Source organism: Mesoplodon bidens (assembly GCF_964165515.1).
Source record: "Mesoplodon bidens genome assembly, chromosome: 17".
In the NCBI taxonomy this organism is placed as follows: Eukaryota; Metazoa; Chordata; class Mammalia; order Artiodactyla; family Ziphiidae; genus Mesoplodon; species Mesoplodon bidens.
Window position 1 is genome coordinate 4,264,238 of NC_138174.1, and position 13,695 is coordinate 4,277,932.

Here is a 13,695-nt window from a genome sequence, read left to right on the forward strand (position 1 = left end):
TTGCTGTCTAATAAGTCAGATTGTCAGAGACGCTTCATAAATTATGTCTATTTTTAAATATCTTAATCTACTTCCTCCCAGAGATGATCCTGTAAGTATTAAACATTGTGCCATACGCAGTAATAGCCCAACACTTTAAAATAAGAACCAAACTGGTAGTTTTTAGACGGAATATTTTAACCTTAAAATTATATACCTATATATACACACGTGATATGCTGCCTATTAAATTTAACATTTCAAGTAACTTTAATGCATTTAGCAAACATTCAGCCAAATATTCTTTCATGAAAAGATACTGTCCTGGGCTTCCCTGGTGGCGCAGTGGTTGAGAGTCTGCCTGCCCATGCAGGGGACACGGGTTCGTGCCCCGGTCCGGGAAGATCCCACATGCCGCAGAGCGGCTAGGCTCGTGAGCCATGGCCGCTGAGCCTGCGCGTCTGGAGCCTGTGCTCAGCAGTGGGAGAGGCCACAACAGCGAGAGGCCCGTGTACCACAAAAAAAAAAAAAAAAAAAAAAAAAAAAAAGAAAAGATACTGTCCTTAGAATAAAAAGTTAAAGAAAGGCTTATTTAGACACCAATGTCTGGACACAGTACGAAGCCTGAAAGTCCAAGCAAAATCTGCTGGACTTCTCAGAAAAAGAATATTGATTTGTAACCTACTGAGTTGTGCAGATACAAAAGTGCTTAGCATGACAAAATTACCAAAATAAAAACATTTTAAAAGTTATTTGGTTCTAGCAATATTAACTATTCTGTACTTTAGGATAGTTTAACATTTGCATTTTAAAGTTTCTATAAATTTTCTCTTTTTAACAAGTTAAAAAAGCACACAAAAAAATAGTTCAAACTATAATCATCTGTTGTTTTTCATCCTGGTTAGCTTATCACAAATAATTCAACAAAAGAATGCCTGAATACTCAGCTCTACTAAGATGCAACATTTGACTGGATCCAGCATGTCACCCGTTGTTTGCTGTACCGGACCCTAAGACAGGCTCCCGACAGACAGGACACGTGCAATTCTCGGAGAGCCACCGGTCGATACGGTGGATGTGAAATTCATGCATGCAAGGTAACTGCCTGAGCTTGTTTCCAGTTACGTAGTCACTGATGCAAACACTACAGGTTTTCCCTAGTTCGCTATCGATACTGCTGTGCTCATAGTTCCGGGTGGAAAGATTGTCAATCTGCCCTTTGGTTAAACCACGTATGCGGTCATCATCCTCCCTTTCATTAAGCAAGAAGGTAGCGAGGTGAAGGATAGGTAGGGTGCCAGTTTCGACTAAGTTACTTGAATTTCGCAACTGCCTGCCACCTCTGTTTGGGGCACGAGGCGGGGTGTCAGGGCTGTCTTCTCGGGTCCACCTGCCTTGGGAGGACCCTCCCCTGTGCTGGCTGACGGCCTCACCGAGGAGACTCACTTCTGAGTGTGTCTCTGGCCGATGCTGGCCACTTGTCTGAGCCTCTGACTCATATTCGGCCTCCACTAGAGAACTCAGTTTTCCAAGTCCATTCACGATCTGCCTTAAAATTGATCGAAGAACCACTGATGATGGTTCAGCGAGCTCATTCTCAGAAATCCTATGAAGAGGAACAGTTATGGTAGTGACGTAGGATCGCACACCTGAGCGCTCTAAATGAGAGCCGGTGCGCCGAAAGCCCCCACTACTGCTTTCCACAGTGATTGTGTCTTCTGGCAGCCCCACCCTAGATCGAGTTCTGTTTGCAATACTGTCCCAGTCTCTGCTTTCTCCAGGAGGAATCCTTCTCAGTTGAAGGTTCATTGTGACTGCTGGATGTCGTCGTGCAGCAGTGGAGGACCTGCTGGACTCTCCTTCTTCTTCTCCTGTGGCTCTTGACCCAAGTCTGGAGTTAGAGAATGGAGTATATGCGGTACCTCTGCCTTCTCGGTCTTGCTGTAGAAAGACACGAGATCTACCTCTCCTCCTAACAGACCGCATACTAGTTTGCTGAAAAGGTCTACTTTCCCTTTGTGAACTAGGATAAACAGTGCCACTTTGCCTCTGAATTGGTGACCGGCTTCGGCTACTGCGTAATCTTCTTGGCTCTAATCTTTGGTTTGTATTCCTCACTGTGACATTGGTTCTAGCCCCATTTTCCCAAACATGGGCTGCTCCAAATCGCTGCCCCTCCCTTTGCCTGAGTTCACTACCACCTGATGGACGACTGAAATTAGTGCGTGGAGCACTAGTTGTAGGGGTGCCAACCGCCCCCCCAATTCCATTTCTTAATCTTCCGAATGCTGACAAAGATCCTTCTACTGAATTCCGCCCCCTCGATCCAAGCCTAGTTCTCGGAACGCTGGCACCACTACCACTGAGGTTCCCTGCAGCTCAGCTCCTTGTTCGCCTGGCCACAGGACTACTTGATCTCTGCGGCCCATCTGTAGTGTGATCTTGGCTGACATCTGAAAGTGGAACGCCCACATAATCTTCGCCATCCATTTCAAATCCTCTATCCTCGTGATTGATGTGGATTTCCAGACTAAATTGGAACTCTCCACTGTGTGGGTTTGTTCGACTCCCAGCTCTCCAAGTCTGGTTCCCATTCTGTCCACTTCGAGTTGCGTTTCTCCTGAGAGGAAAGGTGTTGATCCATTCCAGCAGAGACTGTTCACGTGAACTTTCTCGAGGGACCCCTGAGTCTGGAAAGCAAACCAAATCAACTTAACATCAATTCCTAAAATCTATCTTTAGATCTTTACTGAAAGCTTGTAAGATAAACTAAGTTTTTATTAAATTAAAAATATAATTAAGAACATCAGTGCATTTTAATGAATGAAAAACGGCCAAAAAACTGAACTTTCTAAAAGAAAGGTGTATACTATAAGCATACTATAATACACACTGTATCAAAATTATAAACTTTTAAATACTATTTGTGCAAAGGTGTGAAGAAATCCTCACTTTTGCTTTCTATATGCCTGTTATTGGCAAAATATTAAGGCAAATGAAAAATATATCCAGTATCAAAACTGTACATTTAAATTGCTTTATTGGGACTTGCCTGGTGGCACAGTGGATAAGACTCCACGCTCCCAATGCAGGGGGCCTGGGTTTGATCCCTGGTCAGGGAACTAGATCCCACATGCATGCTGCAGCTAAGAGTTCGCATGACACAACTAAGGAGCCCACCTGCCACAACTAAGACCCGCTGCAACTAACTAAATAAAAATAAATATTTAAAAAATTGCTTTATTCATATGGCAGTGTCAATAAAATACAGTGGCAAAACTTATATATAATTTATCTTGAATTTTTAGAATTCTTTGGTAAAGGTAACTCAATCTTTTTTGCAGTTAGGTATTTTGGTAACCTTAAGAATTTTATCCTATTTCTCAGAAACTGCCAAAAATGTATAAGTCAAGAAATATGGCTTTATGAGTAAAATGTTAGAACCACATTATATCTTCGTATGAAGATAGGAAACTTCAGGCATGTTACTTAAGTTCTCTGGCTAAATCCTTATCTGTAAATTTGATAATAATCGTATAGATGTCAAAGGATTATCATGAGGATAAAATAAGATACTGTATATAAAATGATTAGTATAATATCTGGCACATAGGAAGCACTCAATAAATGTTAGCCATTATATATAATACAATAAAATACATTCTCTGTTCATTTAGAACATGAGCTGCATGAAGACAATGAGTTTTGCCTTATTTTACTCACTGTTAAATCCCCAACCCCTACAACAGTATTTGGGACAAATCAGACTGTCAGTTAATACTGTTGAATGAATCGATTTAGAAATAAATGTGCCCTGGGACTTCCCTGGTGGTGCAGTGGTTAAGAATCCACCTGCTAATGCAGGGGACACGGGTTTGATCCCTGGTCCAGGAAGATCCCACATGCCGCGGAGCAGTTAAGCCTGTGCACCGCAACTCCTGAGCCTGCGCTCTAGAGCCCGCAAGCCACAACTACTGAGCCCATGGGCCGCAACTACTGAAGCCCGTGTGCCTAGAGCCCGTGCTCCACAACAAGAGAAGCCACCGCAATGAGAAGCCTGCGCACCACAACGGAGAGCAGCCTCCGCTCGCTGCAACCAGAGAAAGCCCACACCCAGCAACGAAGACCCAACACAGCCAAAAATAAAATAAAATTAAAAAATATATACATTTAAAAAAAAAGAAAGAAAGAAATGTGCCCCTAATAAACTTCTTTGAGTATGACAGTGCTACTGTGGGAAGCTTTAAGTTTTCCATTTTAACCAGTGGATTATATAAAGTACAAAACTCAATGAAAAGCATTCTAATGCACATTAGCTACACAGACTTTACCAAGTTCACTCTTCTCAAAAACAGTTGTTAAATGAGACTGCTTTGATTTTATTTCATTACTCCAATCTCTCATAAAAAGTTTTTTTAAATATTAAAGCTAAACCTGTTAATCAGCTGCTGGCATCAATAAAAATAGCAACTTCAGCCATATTCTAAAGGTATAAGCTATTTCACATGTGATGAGTACATCTTCCATTAAAACATATTCAAAGGACCAGTATTACCAGCTATACCAACATAGTACAATTTGCATATCTAAACATAAAGAAGAAAAAGGGTTAATATCCACTTTCCATTTTAATTTGCAAAAAGATATTAGTAAAGGGCAGGTAAACATTAAGTCATTCTAGATGCCACTTCTTTCTTTAATTACTAGAATATAGTGATGGCAGTGTGTGAAAGAGGTCACTCATATCTCACAAAATCCGTCACCCCATTCTTCCACTGGAAATGCACTGCAGTGGTCCTGTGAAAAACCTGGCATCTGGGTGTGGCCCCGGGACTAAGTTCTCATCAATCGAACGGGAGTGGAAGTGAGAGAGCTCATTTTCAGGCAGGGGCCTGGGCCTTCTCTTGGAACCTGGAACTGCCAGCTGGAACCTAGAAGTGGCTGTGACTTAGCTTGATCACGCAAACCATACCCTGGAGCAGCAGTCAGTGCCCAGTGAACCTTTCTGCAACAGTGGAGATGTTCTGTACCTGTGCTGTCCAATACAGAAGCCACTAGCCACAGGGGACTATTAAACACTTGAACGTGGCTAATGTGACTGAGGAACTGAATTTTCAATTTTATTAAACTTAAATAAGCCCATTTGGCCAGTAGCTACTGCACTGGACAGCACAGTTGTAGAACCACTGCGCTGGCTGTGCGGGTCCCAGAAGGCTTTATGGATTAACGTGTGTCTGCCCTGGACTGTGAGCACAAAACAAAAGTAAAGTTCTATCTCATCAGCGGATGCATTTGGGGTTTTTAATAGTCTTCACCCTAACTAATGCCATGATCTTGATATAATATGTGAAACTACTACTAATGAACACCTCTGGAGAAGGAAGTAGAACTGGTAAGAGGGACCTTCAAGTTGGCTTTACCTTTAACTCTATACACTTCTGTTTAGTTTGAATTTTGGTTTTTTTACAAGTGATTTGTTTTTTTTATAAGAACTTCTTATATTACGACTTAGTGTCTGTTCAGTAAAATGACACAACACAAAACCAATAAAACAAAGCAACAAAAATAGGTTTTCCTGACTCAGTCTTTCTGTATTGTTCTGTATAAATTTTTAGAAGCTAAGTTTCGTTATATTACTTAAAAAAAAAACAGTAGTGTGTAAATTCTAAAATTAAAAAGAACTCTGCTGGTAATTAATTGTATACTATTTCATACACATGAGCTCCCTGAAGGCAATAGGTGTGTAAGACACCTTTATATGCAACCCCTGTCCTGTATTACCTAACTATACCGCTCGGCATCTAATATGTAAATACTACCTGAATGATTATCACACTTAACCTGGAAAACACTAAAAACAAACATTGTACAAGGTCCTGTAAGTTCATTTCTGCAATTACTCCAATCAAAGCTGTTCCTACGGACAGGAGTCTACAATCCCCCCGGGGTTCGTCCCGTTTCCCAAGTCAGGCTGAGATGCTACCTTTTCCCTGACTCCATCTAACCGCTGATGTAATTCTTCTGATGTTCTTTCTCCTAAAACAATGGAGAAGTGCCCACTAAAATGAAAATCTTTAAATTACTAAGTTTTATGAAAACTCACGAAGGGGAAGACTAATCTTTAGCAATCTGTAGAAGACATTCTATTGTTTTCATGTTCTATAAATTGAACACAGCAAAAAATGTTTAATTCATGCAAATACACATCATTTTTGCTGTTTCATGGGTCAATGTCTTAGTTAAATTAAAATAAGATTTAATTTGAATCATTAATGAAGTGCTCCTAGTTGATATACTTAGGAACCTATAAGCTATAATTCTGTGGATTTTCGTCAGAGTTAAAAAGAAATGAAGAAGGGAGTATTTCCAGAGAAGATTTCAAATCTTTATTTATTTGAATTTTACCTAGTTCATTATATGGGTAATGAATGCCCTTCATTATATGGGTATACAGAATGCAAATATGCAACACACAAATATATACAAGCATACAAGTTTCAATTAGTTCATCTGTGAAATTAATTTGTAAAAAATTAATGGAGCACATTGGACTTTTGGGGAGTCATTAATTCAGCTAAATAAATAAATGATAAGACCTCAAAGAAGTTAGAATTAGGTTTTAAATGAATAATATTTTATTTGTACAAATATTACTTAAGAGACGTAGGACCACATAAATATCTGACACTATCATGTACATTAACCTGTTGGTTTGACACTTGTGTAACAGTGCTATAGGTTCAATATTCTTACCTACTTATAAAATACAGAAGTGAGCCAGTGATTTTCTATGTTGTTATGTTACAATGCTCTTAAAGTCACAAAAACAGTACACTATATTTTGAGAGAGGGAAGATGGGGTAAAAACCCCTCCTTATTTTGAAACTTCTAATAATGCTGGAAAAGGTATTTCCTCTTTTACCCATCTCTTACCAGGGGTGCCTAAAAGATTATGGTCTCTCATTAGCCGGTAATCTTCATCACTGAGATCATTAATAAACTGATAATAGGCTTCTTCTCTGTGGAGACGCTCTTGCTGCCACCTTCTCTCGTTTTCATGATGATTCTGTTCTTGAGATGACGTTTCTTCACCACCACCATCTGATCTAGATCTAGACCAATTCATGCTGAGATTCCTGGCTTTCTGTTCAAACGGTATATACAAAATTCAAGGTATTAGTCATGGACTACACATGGCTTCATATTTTAACTTAGTTTTTTCATTTTCATTTTAAAATTCTGTCCACTACTCAAATACGTCATATGCCAAATCTTGCAGTGAAGAACTTACATATAAAATGAATAACGGCTCCTAGGTGATAGAACACAACTGGACCTACTTCTTTGCCTAAAGCCATCCTCTAAGTCAGATTGGATTTGGTTGCACCACACATTTCTCACAGCTGAAAATCAAAGTGATTATCTCATTTTTTACGTCTTTGACTCTCCTGTTGGCCTAAAAGCCCTCACTGATGTTCCAAATATCTGGGTATTTCACATTACCATAGAAATCTTAAGGTTGAATTATGCACATTCTTTACTTCATAAGCAAAGGACTATTGGGTATCAGAAGGGTATCATTTACATTTATTTCCAGTAAGGGTATTCTTCCCAAAATAAAGTTCATAAATGTAATATTACCCCCCCTGCACTTTGCTGAGGTAAAAAATAACTTAGCTGAACAGACTTGGAGTTGATTTTCCCTACAGCTAACAGGAAACAATACTCTGTGCACAGCTCTGGGGATTGTAAAAGCACATAAGAGCCTTTGGGTTTCCCCATAGGAAACCTTGTTCCTAAGCCTGGAATGGTTAGTCCCGGAGGTCTCTGAGTGCCAGTGAAACTTCCTGACCTTGCTAGGCAAACACTGCTTTTGGATTATACTGAAATGTCATTCCTGAGAAGTTTACTTTTAAACCATAAGGAAATCAAGGGAGGAAAGTATTTGTTTCATAAATATCTCAGAATTTCTTAAACACATCTATTTACTAAGTTGTTAAAGCTACAGTTCTCAACTGGGAATGCACATCAAATTCCCTTGAGGAAATTTTTTAAAATACAGATGCCCAGGGCTTCCCTGGCGGCGCAGTGGTTGAGAGTCCGTCTGCCGATGCAGGGGACACGGGTTCGTGCCCCGGTCCGGGAGGATCCCACATGCCGCGGAGCGGCTGGGCCCATGAGCCATGGCCGCTGAGCCTGCGCGTCCGCAACGGGAGAGGCCACAACAGTGAGAGGCCCGCATACCGCAAAAAAAAAAAAAAAAAACAGATGCCCAGAGCTCACCCCCAATCCTAGGTCAGAATTTTCCACGGTAGGGCCCAGGTCTACCTTCAGAGCTGATCTGGGTGTTCTGTGGCTGAAATAAACCATTCCTTGACGATTTCTGGTATATCACTAAAGGGGACGTGGCATACAGCACATGACTTAATAAAGGCTGCAGGATCGAATGACCAGGTGACCAGAGAAGCAACTTCGGTAACTAGGACTCAGTGTTTAATAAGCAAGCTACTTTAAAAACAGAGTGAAATTAGCCTACAAGGCTGAACTATTGTATGAGTTAGCAACTAACCAATCTCATGCACATTCTGACATTAAGTTACAACTTCCAAGGATTTTTTCACAGTGATCCCTACGTCATTTTTTAAAGGAAAGATCTAGTAGCATTATCCATTCACATGCAAATTAACATCAAAAACTCCACATTTCTTTCCATTTTCAGAATAATTAGGACTAGACCATCGTCAGCAAAGAGCATATTCGGTAGGTACAGCAGTAATAAGGTTTCTGTATTAAACAGTTTAAATATCTGAAACCTAACATAAAGCCAAGCTACTTTAATATTATTCAAAACTTTAAGAGCTTCTCCTTAAGTGGTCATGTTCTCGTACAATTAACCACAATTAAGTCCACGTGAATACCTTACTTGCCTTTCAATATGCTTTTAATATATGCAATGGTATCCATCCTTCCACTCTGTGTGCTTTTTTTGACAGCTGCCCATCCTAAGCGATAAAAGGGAGCTGAATTATTCAATAAGTTGCCTCTTTGAAGGCTAGGAACGGCTAGTCGTCTCCCAACTCTACTGTAAAGTCAAGGCAAAATCTCCAGTGGATTCTGTTAGAAACTCACCTAGAAAATGAGATCCCCAAACAATTAGGTCATGGAAATCTCCCTCACGGCCCGTTTCTGCCACAACAGAAACTAGGCCTTTCTTTCCTCCACCGTCACCCTTCCTGGGATGACAGACAACTCTTCTCTCAAGGCCTTCCTTCCCACGCCGCTCCCACTCGGGTGTTGCCAGGCTTAGGGGCCTCCAGCTTACTTCTAAACCTTCACTCGCTCGCCACCCTTGCCCTCCGCCCCGATACTGGTTCCCTTCCTGGAAGTTGAGACGGAAGCTCGCGCCGGGGTAGGGCCACCAGTACAATAAACAAACTGGACTCGGGCCCAACCAACCTCTCCCCAACCGGGCCTGGAGTAACGTTTCCCTTAGCGACCTAGATTCTCACAATGAAGCCAGTGACCGCGGGGCCTCGGAGCCAATCACCGGCCAGGGCAGGGCATCTAGACCGCAGGTAGCCAATCAGGAGAGGCGGGGCCCAGGGAGGGCCTGCGGTGACGCGTCTCCCGGAAGCCGCGGGGGGCCCGGTGCTTCCCCCGAGCTCGCTACGCCGGGGACCTGGCCGTCTTCCCGCTACCTGGAGAGAAGCGTGCGGCCCCGGAGGCTGTGACCGGGCGGCGGGCGGGGCTCGCATCCGCGCCTCCGGAGGCCGCTGCGCCCTCTGCTCGTCTGCTGAAGAGAAGCCTGCTGCAGCGGGACGGTCCAGCCGGAGCGGAGGCTCTGGAAGAGGGACGGCAGGCCCCACCCGTGTCTCCCTACGGCCGGGCCGCCCCCTGCGCGACAGGAGGCGCTCAGCCGCCGCCGGGCGCTCGCCGGTCCGTTTGGAAACTGCGTCCGGTGGGATCCCGGATGCCGCGTGCCGCGTTCCGGGTTTCGGCGCTCGCGCCAGCGCTGATGTCACGTGGACGCCTCTCCAGCTGGAGTGCGGCGGCCCAAGGACGACTTGGGCCGGAGTGCAGCCCAGCGGTCTGTTCCTGTCCCTTGACTGCCTGGGTACCACGTAGATCACCACCCAGGCGCTTTCCCTTATTGCCAATCGGAAATTACAAACCCTAATCAATTTTCGAGTGCCTTTACTCGGGTTTCAGTGAAGAAAGTGAATTCCCGCTAGGAATGCGCTTTGAACCCACGCCCCTCCCCACAGTCGCGTCTCTGGTTTTATTTCTGAGATGTGACGCTTACCAAACTCGCCTCACCACTAGTTACGCCCTTGACTGAGTCCCTGCCCAGCCTGGTATAGGCTCCCCGACTGCCCTACCCTCTAGAAGGTTTAATCATTGCACCGTGCTCACCGTGCTGTGATTCTTCATTCGTTCGTTCATTCGTTCGTTCATTCATTCATTCATTCACTCATTCATTCCTGCCTTATCTTTGGAGGAGCTAATCTATCCCGGCCCTCATGCTTAGCGCCTGGGTAACAAACTTTAGCATCCATGAGCTACCAGTGTAGTAGGGGTAGAAGGGACAGGGTTTTTTAGAAATCGGCATATTGTTGTAGATACGAAAATGGAAATATACAAACGATACAGTCTTCAAGGCCCTTCACGATATCTCTGCTGTATACCACTACAGACTGGGCGCTTCTTGGCATTCTGGAACTACTTGAAGTTCAGTTAAGCAACCCTCAACCCCACTTTTTCCTTTATCTCCCAGGACTCATTTCATATCTCATGGTCAAGGGATTTTTTTTCTGATACCTCTGAAGTGGCACTCTAACCCCAACGTCCAACCACGCATAAAGCTAGGCCCATGTCCCTAGTACTGTGGCTCCCATAGCTTCCTCTGTATAATTATTTTAGCACTTACTCATTTACTTAACAAATATTTACTGGGTGCCACTAGGAACGAGGTGCTAATGCTAACAGCAGAAGATAAGACAAACCAGGCCCGTGCCTTCCTTTTGAATGGAAGAAGACAGCCACTGAACGAGTACCTACAATGATTTTCCGTTCTTTTATAGTTCTCTCCCATCTAAGAGTCCAAACTCCTTCAGTTCAAACAAATGGATTTATTCATTTTTAGAGTCCCAGAGCTCAGCATGGCACCTGGCACAAAATGCCCCTCAGCCAACTGCGTGGATGAGCAGAGAAAAATGCAAACTTGTTACAAACAGGATTAATGCATGTTAGTACAATGACCTCAGGAATTCTGAGTACACGTCTGAGAAAATCACCTGTGAGATATCCAAAATTCAAGCAGAAATCATTTTAAATACCTATACGAGTTGTAATGAGTGTAATACGCCATCAAGTGCAAATACTTTAAAACATTAAACCGAAAAGACGTGTATATATCCTAAGAGTCAAAAAATATAAAGTCTAATCAAGTGATTTACCTGGTGGGAGGCTGCAAATTTCTGTGGATAGATAGTCAGGTAATGTATGGAACTTGAATCCAATACCTTGCTTCAATTTTGTAGCCCAAGACAAAGTGACTATAAAAGAGTTGTACGTATGATAATTGGGACAGAGAGATGGGTCATTCTGGATATCTGTATTTCCATCTCTCATCACCTGCCAAAATCTTTGGTCTAATTAATCTTGTTTGCTGGGGTGCTACCTCGCCTTTTTAGTGTGTAGGCGTCTTTTAACTCCAGGACTTTTTACAATGAAGAATAAAAAGGTATAAAAGAATTAAAATCATAACATTAGAAGGATTTTCTGTATATTTGCTATTTTATGTACTTATAGTGTTTAAGTGATTTTGGCTTCTTAGAATGACAGCCTTAATTAAAATTTAAAATCCAAACTGAGATGTTGATTTAGACTTTTATGTTTAAGTCTTTTTTTTTTTTTTTTCTTTTTGGCCGTGCCGCCTGGCTTGCAGGATCTTAATTCCCCCACCAGGGATTGAACCCGGGCCCACGGCAGTGAAAGCCCCGAGTTCTAACCACTGGATCACCAGGGAATTCCCTTAAGTCGAAATCTTAATAAGTTTGTGGACAGTATAAGAACAGCTAAGAAAAATTTAGGCTCATCATATTGTTTTCTGATTAATTTTAAGATTATTATTTAAGGATTCAGGAAGACATTAAATCCAACATTTGAAGTACTATAAATGAAAAAATATTACATTTATAAACAGTTTAAAATGTTTGTTTGATGATTAATTAAATAAGTATTAATTAAATAAGTATGTGAATGAGATCTAAATTTAGTCAAAGTCTAATTCCAAATGACTGTTAAAGTTTACTTATTACTAGAATAATGAGAGCTGTAAACTAGATTTAAAAGCCTAAGGTTTAAGTAGGGCATTGAATTGGAATTTGATAAGTTGAATATTAACTGTTTAAAGCAAAGATTTTTTAAGAGTATTTTATTAATTTCCTCTTAAAATATATTTTTAAAAGAGCTTTATTGAGCTATAATTCACATACCATAAAATTCACCCATTTAAAGTGTACAATTCAGTGATTTTTACTATATGCACAGAGTTGTGCAGTCATCACCACAGTCTAATTTTGGAATATTTTCATCACCCCTAAAAGAAATCTCACACCCATTTGCAGTCATCCCATTCCTTCCCACCCCACTCCCAGCCCCTGGTAGTCACTAAGACACTTTCTGTCTCAGTGCATTTGCCTATAGGACATATCCTGTAGATGGAATCATGCAAGGGCAGCCTTTTACACCTGGCTTCTTTCACTTAGCACTGTTTTAAAGGGCCATCCACATTGCAGCCTGGGTCAGTGCTCCATTCCTAAAGAGAAACTTCTTAATAGCCTTTTTCTGCACATGAAAACCACTTTCAAGGACACCCCCTGTTATGGGTTGAATGTGCCCCTCCACTCATATTTTGAAACCCTAATCTCCCCCCGCCCCATCTCAGAACGTGACTTAATTTGGAGATAGGGCCTTAAAGTGTTAATTAAGTTAAAATGAGGCTATTAGGGTGAGTTCTAATCCTATCTGACCAGTGTCCTTCTATGAAGAGGAAATCTGGACACGTGAAAAGATACCAGGGATGTGTGTACACAGAGGAAAGGCCATGTACAGGCACAGCAAGGAGGCAGCCATCTGCAAGCTTAGGAGAGAGACCTCAGAAGAAACTAGACCTGCTGACAGCTTGATCTTGGACTTCCAACCTCCGGAACAGTGAGAAATAAATTTCTGTTGTTTAAGCCACTCAGTCTATGGTGTTTTGTTATGGCAGCCCTAGCAAACTAATGCACCCTCTACATCAATACCTTAGAGTTTTACTCTATCAGAAATTCCTCCAGATAGAAGCATGTGCCCAGGGAAATGGAGCACTCAAGCTCCTAAACCTGTGTTCTAGAGATGTCCATCACTCCCTTTCAGAGAACCTGCCAGCTGCTTGGAAGGAGCCACTCTAGACCATGTGACCCCACCTCTCTGGCCATGGCTATTTGAGATAAGGTACATGTTCCAGATTTTCTGGGAATTTGGAATTGTCATGGAGATATTGTCGGTTAACTGTGAGTAAAAGAACTGAAAGGTCATAGAGATGAAAAGGCTAAGACCTCTCAGACGGCGGCCATGAGCAAGTAAACAGTCATTAGAAAAGGAACCGAGAGCTTGCCATGCCAGTTCCCTAGGGGCTCCGTTACTTTGTCAGCAAATGGGTCTGTGTGATTC

At 42.1% G+C, this 13,695-nt stretch overlaps 1 protein-coding gene and 1 long non-coding RNA gene across 4 annotated transcripts in view; one reads left to right on the forward strand and one right to left on the reverse strand.

The window, feature by feature from the left end:
* Positions 1-972, forward strand: part of LOC308605270 — a 22,603-nt gene extending 21,631 nt beyond the window's left edge. For 2 of the 3 annotated variants that reach the window (XR_014013668.1, XR_014013669.1), the window contains exon 6: positions 885-970. This is a non-coding gene — a long non-coding RNA (uncharacterized lncRNA). Of the gene's footprint in view, positions 1-884 lie in introns of all 3 variants that reach the window. The other variant, XR_014013667.1, reaches the window with a different exon arrangement.
* RNF6 (ring finger protein 6) lies at positions 964-10,177 on the reverse strand (the record flags this gene model as incomplete). The annotated part of the gene is given in 5 exon segments (XM_081215102.1): positions 964-2,358; positions 2,362-2,663; positions 5,905-6,015; positions 6,913-7,123; positions 9,489-10,177. Coding segments are annotated over 5 exon segments (2,265 nt in total). The 5' UTR covers positions 9,735-10,177.
* Between the last annotated feature and the right edge of the window lie 3,518 nt (positions 10,178-13,695).